We start from the raw sequence: 12,855 nt of genomic DNA, 5'->3' as shown, positions 1-12,855 counted from the left end.
TTTATTCAGCAAGGATGCATTAAATTGTTTCAAAGTGAAAGCTAAGATATCTATACATTTCAGTTGATTACTATTTTAAATAAATTAACTTTCTATACATAAAATCCTGAAATAACCATCTCACGGTTTCCACAAAAATATGAGGCAGCACAACTTTTAAAAAAAAAAATCAGAAATGTTTCTTGAGCAGCAAATGAGCATATTAGAATGATTTCTGAATTAATTTACTGTTTCTCTCTCTCTCTCTCTCTCTCTCTACACACACACACACACACACACACACACACATATATATATATATATATATATATATGTGTGTGTGTGTGTGTGTGTGTGTGTGTGCGTGTGTGTTCAGTATAAGGACAATGCTGCTACATTCATACAAAAATCTGCTTTATATTGCACTGACTGTGGATATTTGTATTTTTATACAAACTTTTATATAGTGCATTGAAAATGTAAACACTTGATGAGAGAGAAGAGAAATGGTGATTCTTCTGTTTGTCTGCAAATATGGTGCTAGTGACAAATAAAACACCTTGAAACATGTGACGAGTAATGATGCTGAAAATTCAGCTTTTTCTAAAAATTACAAAATTACAATTTAAAATATATTACCATAGAAAACATAATATTTCACAGTTTTTACTGTATTTTTGCTCAAATAAATGCAGCCATGGTGAGTATAAGAAACGTCTTTCAAAAACATTTAAAAATCTTAATGAATGTCTTTAAAAGACAAAGGTTAATACTGAGACATTTGACTAGAAATTAAAAGCAGGGAAGGTAATTTGATTCAAGTACATTTTTGTTGTGCTGGTCAAAAGTCTCCTCATATCCTGATAGCAAACACTAAATGTATTTATATTTATGTCATCTGTGGAAGGCCTCATGATCTCCCATGAACTCCACTAGAATCACTCCACCTCTGACTCTTGCTATTCTATCTCAGACTACATTTCCCATAATCCTTTGCTGAATGTATCTTGTCCTGTATCTTGTTTCCTCATCAGTCGCACCCTATTTAAAGCCTGGTTTTACTCACACTCATTGCTCATATTGTTAGTCTTCTGTTATTTCCTTGTGGTGTCTTTGTGGTTTTTGACCGTGGACTGTTTATCCGGTTTCCTGATTGTTTGCTGCCTGCCCTGATCTTTGCCTGTTTTGTCTCTTTCTGGATTATACTTGTTTATTGTTAATAGACCCTGTCTGTTTTTTAAAGCCTGCACTTGGATCCTCACCCCTTCGTCACGCCCCTTTCATTACAGTAGGACCATAAAATGTTTGTCCAAACATATTCTTTGGTCCGAGGGCTATGAATGGCTGTCCAACCTGCCTGTCAGTGTATGTATTTGTATACGTCATCAGCGAGTTCCATTACTCTATTGCAGAGTGAGCAAGAATGAAAGGCATTATTATTGTAATACTATGCACTTTATACAGTAATGTTTTGCAACATGAGGTAATCTGAAAAGCTTAGCATTCAACCCTCCACCAAGCCGTCTCTCACCGTGTCGCTGCCTGTGTTTTGAAGGAGGCGTGGCTTTGGAGAGCGATTTGCAGGGAGGGTGAAATCTTATGCTTTCAAAGCTAGCGTGCAAGTACTATCCTCTCGGAAATCACCCACCCTACTTTTAATAATATATAAACAGAAATAACATTTATCTGTATGCTTATTAGTGCTATTCCATTTATTACAAAAATGATTACCACAGAATGCAAAACAAAAATAAATCAGCTGCTGCACATTAAAACACATGACCGAATCAAGAGTAATAAAATGAATTTCAGCCTTTTAAATTATTTAATCAAAATCAGGTCATTTATCTGAAATCTATCTCCAGAATCATTAGTGCGGATCCTCTGACCGAATCATTGAAATATCATATTTTCAGTGTTGAGAGTCGGGCTGCAGACTCTCGAACATTCAGCGAGCGCTTGCCATTAATATGATGGACGTGTAGATGGTGCCGAAAAAGAGGAGACACCTGTCTGAGAAGATGGTGTTAGTTTGACAATTGTCAGCAGTTTAGCTATTTTAATATTGGTATTTTCATATCAGTTAAGAAGAAATGGACACAGATATGATGTGCATTATTTCAGATTTTAAATATAAAAAGCAGTTGCTCAGGTATTCTGGGTGTTTTTCCTGTTTTGTTTTTGCCGCATACTGTAATTACAGTGTGAATCAGTTTAGAAAATATTGGTATATCCTGGCAGTTTTTTGGCAATTTGCCAGGTTGAAAAGTTTATCATTATCGCTAAATTACTGTTGTGCACAATTTTGACCCCCTGCCAAATGATTACCTCCTTCATTCAAATCTCTACCCGATTGCCCAAACCTAACCTCACCCCACACAGACTCCTCAACCCACCAAAACTAAGTGGGGGGTAATCTGGCGGGTGGTCAGAATTGGCACAACACTGGTATGTGTATGAACAATGGTCAAAACATGTCTGCTTTGGACTAATTATCAAGTTTATGAGAAAATGACGCAAACTACACCCCACATACTAACAGGGATGAGGCTTTTATACACCAGTCTGGAAGTTAGCATCACCCTGGTTCCCTTGGCTTTTTATTGCAAAAAATAACCAACAACCAAAAGTTTATATTCTTACATCATGATATTCTTCACCGAAAAAAAAAAAAAAAAAAAAAAAAAATATTTTGTGATTTTTTAAGTTTTTTTTTTTTTAGGTTTATGCAAGCCCAGGAAAGTTGCCTTATTCTTTTATTCTTGTTTATGTTATTTTGTGTTTGTTCATGTTAATTAAAATGCAACTGTTCATTGTTAGTTAATTTTGGCTTAGGTCCATTTAATACTTTAAACTTTTGATTACATTTCATTACGATAATAATGCAATAGAAATGTTGAAATCATTATTAAGATTAAGAAGTGCATTAGAAGAATTAATATCTTTAGTTTAGGTTAACTAATGTAGTTCATATATTCAGCTTTCTGTTTATATACTGAGGTTAATTTTGTGACATTGTTATGCAAGCATTTGATATTGCATTATGAAGCTCTTCTCAAGCATATTTACATGTAGGCTATTTATATATTCATTTTATATATTATTTATGTTATATATGAATGTATATTCTATATATTTCATGTATGTGTGTGTATTTATAAATACATATAGATATACAGTACACATATATGTAAATATTATGTAAAGACAAACTTTTATTTTGGATGCGATTAATCAACGCAACATCGTTATGAGTTAAAACAGAACTGATTGCTTGAGAAGAACTTCATAATGCGATATCAAATGTATATTATTACTAGTTTAGTAAACTTACCATATATCAAATGTGAATGTTTTGATAGGAGAAATGTTTAAACTGCATTGCTTCTCCAAAATGCACAAAAAGTCAAATTTTCAAGCAGCAATCTATTTATGATAATAACATTAAAGCTCCAAGAGGAAGTGCATGTTTTTTTTTTTTTTAACACAAATTCATTGTTTTGTCTGCTAGCTGTTCCTCACACAAATCCACCGTACCTAATGGTACTTTGATATAAAGAGATACATGATAAACTATATGCATAAACAATAAAAAATGCTTTTCTGTGACCATAAAACAAATTAAATGCATGCAAAGGGTGAATCTACTGTAGAATAATCTGAGAAACCCAAAATAATCAAGAGTCACTTCTGAAAAGTAATTTAATATACTGAACATGTGCAAATCTACAGCAGAACATCTTTAAAACAGTCATTGAAATACAATAGTCTGCTATTTTCATCGAAGGCAGGAAGTCCAAACACAACCAGTTATTAATGTTTTAATATTCAGGAACATTGTGACTACTACTGTGATATTTTCTCAGGAAAGCATCTCAACTCTTAAAACATTTATATTTACATTAACATATAAAGCTATACTTGAATTTACAAATGTGAATCATTCTGTTATATTTCAAAACAACAAACGTGCTTCAGGAAGATATACATCTTAATTTCTTAAAGCTCTACTTTAGATCTCATTCAAAACAAGAAAGCGGATATTTACACGCCAGTTTCTTGATACTTTGATATTATTTCAGAACTTTAACATGGCATTTGTCACAAAGTAGTTTAGATATAAAACGTGACTTTGAACATAAAGATGCTTTATGGACCGTGTGTCTTTTCATGGCTGTTTTTGCAGTGGGTCATGTTTTCGGCGATGTTAGCCGTGGGCTTGGAGCTTCTGAGGAGCTCCGTGGCGGAGATTCGTTCACTGCAGCTAGCCTTGGCACTTCTCGTCCTTCTCAGAAGAGCCATGAAGTTGTCATTTTGAGAACTGATTTGGGAAGCTCCACCGCCGAGCGCCTGAGTGCCAGGGTCACCCTGCTTATTTTCGAAGGAGTCTTTACGACCCAGGAGCTTTCTTTTAGACCTGCAAAATGGGGAAGGAATATGACAAAGAACAGAAGCCAACTCTAAAACAAGACTGGAGCTGGACTGGAAACTACAGTATTTACCTGTGAATTATGGTGAATAGGTCCTCTGTCGTTTGAGATTTGGACTTGTAAAGAAACACATCGTCTTCCTCTCCTACCAGTTGTAGAGGACCAAGATCGGGCGTTCGGTCCCTCTTCTCTACATTATAAGTTGAATGATCTGTTGACATTAAGAATGGGATATTATGAGCCTTGAAGAAAGCAGCCATTGGTTACACTCTATAGCAGTTTCACAGACCAAAAGATTAAATTCAGCTTATTACAGTTCTCTTACTTGGTGCATTTGAGTGCTGTTGCTCAATGACCATAGGGTAAGATGGAATGACACCATAAAGGGTAACATGATATTGACTTGCAGAGATTGGAGACTTCGGGGACTTGCAGAGTTTGTCTGGAGACTGGGCATCGTCTGGGCTTTTCTGAGATGCGGAGTTATAATAAAGTGAATTGTCCACCGCTGGTGTCTTCGTCAGAGGCGGTGGTGGCGTTCTTCTCTTCTTATGAAGTTCATAGGTGGTCGTGTTGAAGGGGAACGCATCTGGATTCTGTGCTTCAAAAGTGCATGGGGGTTGTGGCTGACGGGACTCGGTCATCAACTGTGGAGAATGTCCTTCCAAAAAGTAGCAGTCCTTCTCCTGCTTCAGATGTGATGGTACGGTCCCTGTTGGTTTTGATTTGTTAATCATTGCGTAAATGTCTTCTGGTCTCTCCGTGGGTTTGACTGTTGTTGGTTCTGGATCAGAAGCCGTTCCAAAACGCGTCTGAGCCATGGCATTGGGTGGCCATTTATTTCTCTGGGGCTTGGGAGCCACTGGAGGTTTGGCTTTTTGGTTGTTTGCAGGGCACTCCTCCTGAATAACGTCCGTTGTAATTTCCTGTGCATTTTCAAGATCGGAGTTGCTGACCGAGCGCAAATGCACGTTGTTCAGATCCTCTTGAGTAACCACGGGCATGACCAACAAACTGTTACTCATCCTTTGCTTGGGTCTGGTGGCTTCGGCGCTGTCCGAGTAGCGGCGGTTTGCTTTCGGCTGAACTGGTTCTGGATCAGGAGGGTGCTGCTGTAGTTCAGGAAGCTGAAGAGATAGCCTTGCGTTACGGTTTTTTGCCCTTTGGCCAGGAATAACACTGGAAGGCTTATGGCGCATTCTGCCGCCCAGTTGAGAAGGTCCTGATTGAGTGGGTGTTTCGCATTGGCTTGCATAGCCACTCGATGGAGAGTTCGACCCGAAGCGTTTGGAAGGAGAAGAGATGCAAGGCTGGGAGGGCGAGGAGTGGGAAGAAGACGGGGATGTGTTTATTTCAGAACTACCTTCGTTTATCGGAGTTGCCACTGAGGTGCCAGACTTGCACGGTTCGCTGGATCGAAGCTCATTTAGTGCACGGTGACTAGAGACAGACGTCTTGCCAGGTGCTTCAGCAGTGGGAGTTTGTTTCTTGCACTTAGCAACTTCTTGCTTTGAGGACGGGATGAGATCAGGCAGTTTCATGATGCTTTGGGTGTCTTTTTTCAGATGGAGCCCCTGTAATTTGTGTTCTGGATACTTCTCCGCCGCGAGCCTTTGCAGTGACACTGTTCGCACGGGTGGAGCTGGTTTAGTTTTGGCTTTCTTGAGGACGATGCTTCGAGATCTAGATCGCGGCACGGCATCCGGGAGTCGATCTCCTCTCCTGGATGTGCTGTCGCTGCCGCTGTCCTCCGAGCTGCTGCTGGGATATGAAAGCGCATAGCTTTCGCACCGGCGCCGGGCCACACCAGGGTTAGTATTGACAGTGGTGGACAGTGACAAGGAGCGTCTGTGGAGCTCTATGTTACTGGTTGGCCTACTCCTACGCTCTTTCTTCATGGAGCTCACGCAATCTCTATCTCGTCTTATCACGGCAGCAGAGTTAGTGGGTGATGCCTGGCTCGTCTCCTCTGGATCCTGGAACTGTGGAGGGGGTTTTATCACGTCAGGTGCCATCAGAAAGGAGTTGACGTTATCGTCCCACTCGGATGAAAAGGTGGAAACGTTCGGGCCGCACCAGCCTTGGGCAGAACAAACCAAGGTTGTGTTTTCCATCACTGATTCTAGTTCAGCCCTTTCCCATGAATCTGTCGCAGTGATATCCCATTAGCTCCTTCAAGCTGTTCCTGTGGCAACAGAAAGAATAATTCATTGCAGGGCTGTGATGTTACAACATAAAGGCAAATACTCTATCTCTTTTCCACTCGTGGGTGACATCACCATCCAAATGCTGTGGACTAAATAGTGTGGAGTAGAAGATCTGCCCATCTTGGTCTCTGTTTGGCACATGAGTGGGTGTTTGCCATGGCAACAGTTACCTGTTAATCCATATAGAGACAGAAAGCAGACTCTCAAACTGTATTTCCACATGCGTTTATCACAAGTGACAATGAGCAACAGAACGTGTGCATCGAAGCATGATTGCTTTGATTAAGTTACTATATACTGCTAACTTATAGGGGTACACCATGTTATTTTATTGAACAGTAGGGACCATTCATGCTCAGAGGAGGGTTACAAGGCCAAAACGTCTTTAGGGTGATCAGAAACAGGCTGGCCTTTACGAGTTCTGTGTTAAATAATAGTAAAGAAAATCTGCGCTTTGCCACTTTTGGAAATAAAAAATGGGCATTTGAAGTTAAGTGATTTTGTGAAATCCATTTGTTTTATATCTCCCCCTCAATCTTGTGCAGACCAAGAGCCTCGGACAAAAAGAACGTACTCATTATTAATATAACGTGAATTAAGAGATGATGTCACGCTACACCTCTAAAAACAGAGTGATCACATAGAATATTTGCACTCTGCTCGTACCTTTCAAAATAAAATGACATGATTATTCAAAACCGAAGCCCATTTATCTATGTAAAAAATCCTTAGATTGTGTCACAGATAGCCAAACGCACCATAAACCAACATGCAAGTATTATGTGAATGCATTCGTTATACTCACTTTTATACAGAGACAGGAATGCAAGGACTTTAAAATCTCAGGTACAGTATATCTAAGAGAAGTATCTGTAAGAAATAGGAATTCTAAATTCTAAAATTGAAGTATATTGCTATTCCACCCTCTATTTATGATGGTTTTGCAATTAAATGAGACCTGTAGACTGTCCCAAGCTTCTAGCTGAGAAGGACACCATCATCCTAAATGATGCTCGCTCTGAAAATGATACCAGAATGTTTAGACCTGCTTTTCTGTTGCTCAGACCTCGACAACCTGTCGCTCGATGTTTATAACCAGCCGTATCACTGACTAGTGGTCGACATGTAAGTTGTCATGAGTGCTATCACCAGAGGAATCTTTCAGATCAACAAAACACTGAAGAAGCACACATCTTGCTACTCACATGCTCCTGCGTGTGCATTGTGACGTTGCTTCTTACGGACAGAAATATCGATGTTTTGTAACCATATTGAGGTGCATGACACCCATGACAGGTTAGAACAAATAAGCAAAATACGAGGCCAAATTAACCCGTTTAAAAAACTTGCCACAGCCAAAGTCAGAGGTCACTTTGCCAAAATACTCAATATTGCTGCAGAGGACAAACGTCACAGACAAAGGCATGGAATCAACAAACCTGTAAATGCATTAAAGTACATTTCCCAGTGATCTGAAGATGTCAAACCCAGTCGTGCTTAAAATATCCCATTTTGTCCCCTTCGTCTTACCTTTGATTCGCTCTGGAGACCGAGCCGTGCTGTGTGATGATGTTCCCACTCTATCGCTGTCTCTCTCTAGCTCACAAATTCACATGCTGTTACCATGACGACAGGAAGTGGGCTGCTTGCTTCCTCTCCGAGTTCAAGTTCGTTGAATGCTGAGTGAGGAGCGAGAGAGAGAGAGAGAGAGAGAGAGAGAGAGAGACATATTACATAAATACCAAATCCTCAGAGACTCTGGAAAATTCACTGTGCTGCTTGTCAAAAAACAGCTATATACCCAGCCATAAGTCCAAATCCACAATGCAATTTCAATAAACCTGTAACCTATATATCACTGATCACACTGTATGTTAGCAACGCCAGTATGGATAAGCAATTGGGATGCATTAACAGAAACAGGGATCTCATAGTTGATAAGAATAAGTCTAAGCAAACGAATAGGATCAGTGCACCAATTGTTTCGATAAAACAGATTGTCCTTACTTCGTGCAGCATTGCAGTATGGCATGAAAACAACTAAAAAAGATTGCAGTCACAATGACGCTTCTAATGCATATCACTGCAGGAGTAGTTCTCACCGCTGATTTGAAGTCAGATCCAGCCAATGCCAAACAGACATTCACCATTGTTCTGCATTTCCCACATTTCAACAACAGAGGTGGTGTGAGAGCATGTTTGAAGAGGTGTGAAATATATAATCATTCTGTATTACACAACTCAGTTGCATAACAAGCCCGTTTGATCGTAAACCTTCATGTGGTAAAACTCACTGTAGCCTTGCACTTCACAGCATGAGCGAGCTCAGACCACGAGTCTTGAGGATGTTTTACTATTAGTACGGAGGGTCAAACGGGGTGATGGAGAATCATAGAGGGTAACCGTAGCTGTAATAACAGATGCCTCATCCAGTTTTGATTTATATAATAACGCAAAGAAAAGAATTCAGATGCAGCCGATTGAACTGCAAGGTTAGTTCTTAAGTGATGTGGTGCACGTAAATGCAGTGTCTTTTGTTTCATTTCTTGTGAATGCTGTAGCCAAATACTGTTTCTTCTCTGGTCAGTCCATCGTAAGACTGAGATGAAGCCGGTTTGTGGCTGATGGAGAAGTCCGTCATGAGGCTGAGGTGTAGGCGTCTCTATAGCTGTCTGGCTGGAAGATGCAGCAGTTAGTGAAGTCCATCACCGAAGCTGCAAACATTTATTGTTAATGGGAAGTAATGCATTACTCCATTTTCTCATCTGGGCTGGGCTTGTTTGTTTATAATATAAGAAAGTTATATTTGTGGCATACATGTATGTAAACGCCCTTTCACATCAAAAAGTGAAATGAACGCGCTTAAGCCTGAAAGAATTGTTTGTTTTTTTGTTGTTTTTTCCCAGCAGTTCACTTTCAGTGCATGTCCTCATCATGGGTGATGTCCTATAGTTGACATCACTTTTCTAAAAACTGTCACCAAAGCCACAAACAAAACAAGAGACACTCCCTTCACACAGAGGAAGCACAAATGCTTAAGCGGACAGTGACAGGAAACACAAAGCTTGGCTTCTAGATCGTGCAAGATTGAGTTAAACTAATGACCAAAGTCAAGAAAGCACCCGGGGAAGATGCGAAACACACAACATAAGGACTACACACAAAAAACAGCAAGCAACTTCATTATTCAGAATTAGATTTTTTAGCTTACACTAAAGGAATTCAATTAAAATCATAAAAATATTGTAAACCATGAGTGAGCAAAATTAAATATTTTCTTAAATTACATAGTAACAATAATAATTTCGGACACATCTTTAATTAAAAAAAAATTAATATAGATAATATTATTATTTTGGTCTCAAGACCAATTCACTTCAAAAACGCAAATCATTTAAGGGACATCAGAGCAACTTCAAGCAAACTGAAGCACAGCGTGCACAAACAATTTGTGTGAGATTATAATATGATGTCCCTTAATGTATAAAATATGATATTTCTGAAGAAGATTGTTAGAAAATATATAATCATCATCCAGGGATGTGACGTGCCCTAAACTGAATTACTTTTCTACATCTTTACAGTGTTTTTGTTAATTTATTTATTTGTGGCCATGACACCAAAGTGTTATTAATGTGTTTGTTATGGTGTTAGAAGTGTTTGCTTACTAGTCAAAGTCAAAGTCAAATGTCAGCCTCCGAGAGATTCTGTTCTACACTTGATGATGGTTTTGATCGCAAGTTTTTGTAGTTGTAGTTGTTTGCTTATAAATACTTATTCATTAAAATTCCTGCTTTAGATCTGTTATCTGTAACTGGGACACATTTGGTATCTATTTGTTTTGTGATGAATCTGGAATAGATAGCCGGTCACGGATGAGCCTGCTTTCAGACGGTCATTATTTAATGTAACCAAACTAAAAGGAATATTTTCACCCAAAAATGTATATGTGCTGAAAATTTCCTGACCCTTAGGCCATCAAAAATGTAGTTTTGTTTCTTCATGGGAACAGATTTGGAGAAATGTATAAGTGTCTCATCAGTGGATGCTCTGCAGTGAATGGGTGCCGTCAGAATAAGAGTCCAAACAGCTGATAAAAACATCACAATAAGCCTCCAGTCCATCAGTTAACATCTGGAGAAAACAAAAGCTGTGTTTCTAAGAAACAAATCCACCATTGTAAATTTAAACTGTTGTCCTCTCACATCAAAATCCACCCACTTATATGTTTTTGGACTGTTTTCACTTATAAATAGTGTTTGTTCTATGCACATTCCTCTCCTGATTCAGAAAAGATGACTTTTCGGAGAAAGCAATGTTATGGATTACAGATATATTGGATTGGAAGTAACAGTTTGAAGTTAAAAACATCTTTATGACGGTTTTGTTTCTTAAAAACACAACTTTTGGTTTGGTGGTGTTGATCACTTGTGGATTATTGTGATGTTTTTATCAGCTTTTTGGACTCTCATTCTGACGGCACCCATTCACTGCTACATCTTGGCTGATCTGATTTATTTTAAACAATTTTAATGTCTTATATGTGAACAGCCAAAATGGCTTTTTAACCCTTTGTAGCAGAAGAAGTGCCTTCTTTCTAATGTTTAAAGTGTGAAGCGCCTTTGCCTTGAAGGTGTACATGTTCATGCCTTCCATGGTAGTCAAAGTCATATCTTCTTCAACAAGTGTGTTGATTGTGCCATTATCTTCTGTTTGGTCGGCAGGAACTCTATCGTATTGTAATTAATTGATCTTGCCAATATATTATATATTAGAGTAGATAAATTTATTCTAAATGTCGCTGAAAAATAAAAAGAAGCCACTAGAATCACATTTGCATCATCAGAGAGCCCTTGTTATAGTTGAATGTGAGTTTGCTGCCATCTAGTGTCAACTCCATCAACTACAATCAGCACCATGGACAGCAACAGCACCTGAACGCTTTGGATAAAACATCTATTATTTTAAATATCATTTCAGGATTAATAAATATTACTTATCGGCCTGCCTTATGCTGAGCAGCTTGTATATTGTTGTCCATTTATATATGTTCAAAAGTTTAGGATCAGTAATACTTGTAATGTTTTAAAGAAGTCTCTTCTGCTCATCAAGGCTGCATTTGTATTTTGATCAAAAATACAGAAAAAAACAGTAATCTTGCTAAATGTTAAAACAATATGAAATAATGGTTTCTATTTTAATATACTTTTAAAATATAATTTATTTCTGTGATGTACAGCTGAATTTCCCTCAGCAATTACTCCAGTATGAAGTGTCACATGATCCTTCAGAAATCATTCCAATATACTGATTATTATTAGAATATATATATATATATATATATATATATATATATATATATATATATATATATATATATATATATATAATTTTTATTTTATTTTTTTGGAAACTGAAATTCTTTTTTCCTGATTCTCTGGTGAATAAAAAGTAAAGAAAAGATACTCATTTATTCAAAATATAAACCTTTTCTTACAATATAAATATTTGTAACAATTTAACACATCCATGTTGAATAAAAATTTTAATTTCTTTCAAAAAGAAAGAATACCAATTTACTAACCCCACACTTTTGAAAAGTAGTGTATACTGTTAGAAAATATTTATATTTTAAATAAATGCTCTTCTTTTGAACGTTTTATACATTAAAGAATTCTGAAAAAAGTAAGACAGGTTCCATATATATATATATATATATATATATATATATATATATATATATATATATATATATATATATATATATATATATATATATATATATATATATATATATATCTGAATCAGCACAACAGTTTCCAGCAATAATCATCAAATTATATGATTTCTGAGGGATCATGTGACACTGAAGACTGGAGTAATGATGCTGAAAATACAGCTTTGCATCACAGCAATAAATTACATTATAATGTATATTAAAATAGAAAAAAGTTATTTTACATCATAAAAATATTTCACAATATTATTTCCCCCCCATAGTTTTGATTAAATAAATGCAGCTTTGATGAGCATAAGAAACTCCTGTAAAACATTAAAAATCGTTCAGATCCCAAACTTTTAGTGTATATAGCTATATATTTGAAGCAAATAATAAAAGCAATAGATATAATAACCAGGGCCGTGGCTGGTGTTTGCGGGGCTCCAGTGCAGGGTATTTATTTATTTATTTATTTTTGCTCCAGTGCAGGTTGTACCGGCGCAGACCGGGCTCTTGACGT

The 12,855-nt window shown here is 37.4% G+C and overlaps 1 protein-coding gene across 4 annotated transcripts; it reads right to left on the bottom strand.

The window, feature by feature from the left end:
* Positions 1–3,663: 3,663 nt before the first annotated feature.
* si:ch73-362m14.2 (NHS-like protein 2) lies at positions 3,664–8,846 on the bottom strand. Of its 4 annotated transcripts, none has more exons than XM_052536225.1 (5): positions 8,719–8,846; positions 8,147–8,295; positions 4,735–6,594; positions 4,482–4,620; positions 3,664–4,396 (listed from the first exon to the last, which is right to left on the bottom strand). In XM_052536225.1, exons 3-5 carry the CDS (start codon positions 6,521–6,523, stop codon positions 4,129–4,131), a joined length of 2,196 nt encoding a protein of 731 aa, XP_052392185.1. In that variant the 5' UTR covers positions 6,524–6,594; positions 8,147–8,295; positions 8,719–8,846; the 3' UTR covers positions 3,664–4,128. The 4 variants fall into 4 exon arrangements, with proteins under 4 accessions (XP_052392185.1, XP_052392184.1, XP_052392186.1 ...); XM_052536224.1 differs by having other exon boundaries at positions 8,624–8,767; XM_052536226.1 differs by lacking the exon at positions 8,719–8,846 and having other exon boundaries at positions 8,056–8,148.
* Between the last annotated feature and the right edge of the window lie 4,009 nt (positions 8,847–12,855).

This window comes from Carassius gibelio, chromosome A21 (genome assembly GCF_023724105.1).
Source record: "Carassius gibelio isolate Cgi1373 ecotype wild population from Czech Republic chromosome A21, carGib1.2-hapl.c, whole genome shotgun sequence".
In the NCBI taxonomy this organism is placed as follows: Eukaryota; Metazoa; Chordata; class Actinopteri; order Cypriniformes; family Cyprinidae; genus Carassius; species Carassius gibelio.
The sequence above is the reverse complement of the archived record's forward strand: the minus strand, read 5'-3'. Positions and strand labels throughout refer to the sequence as shown.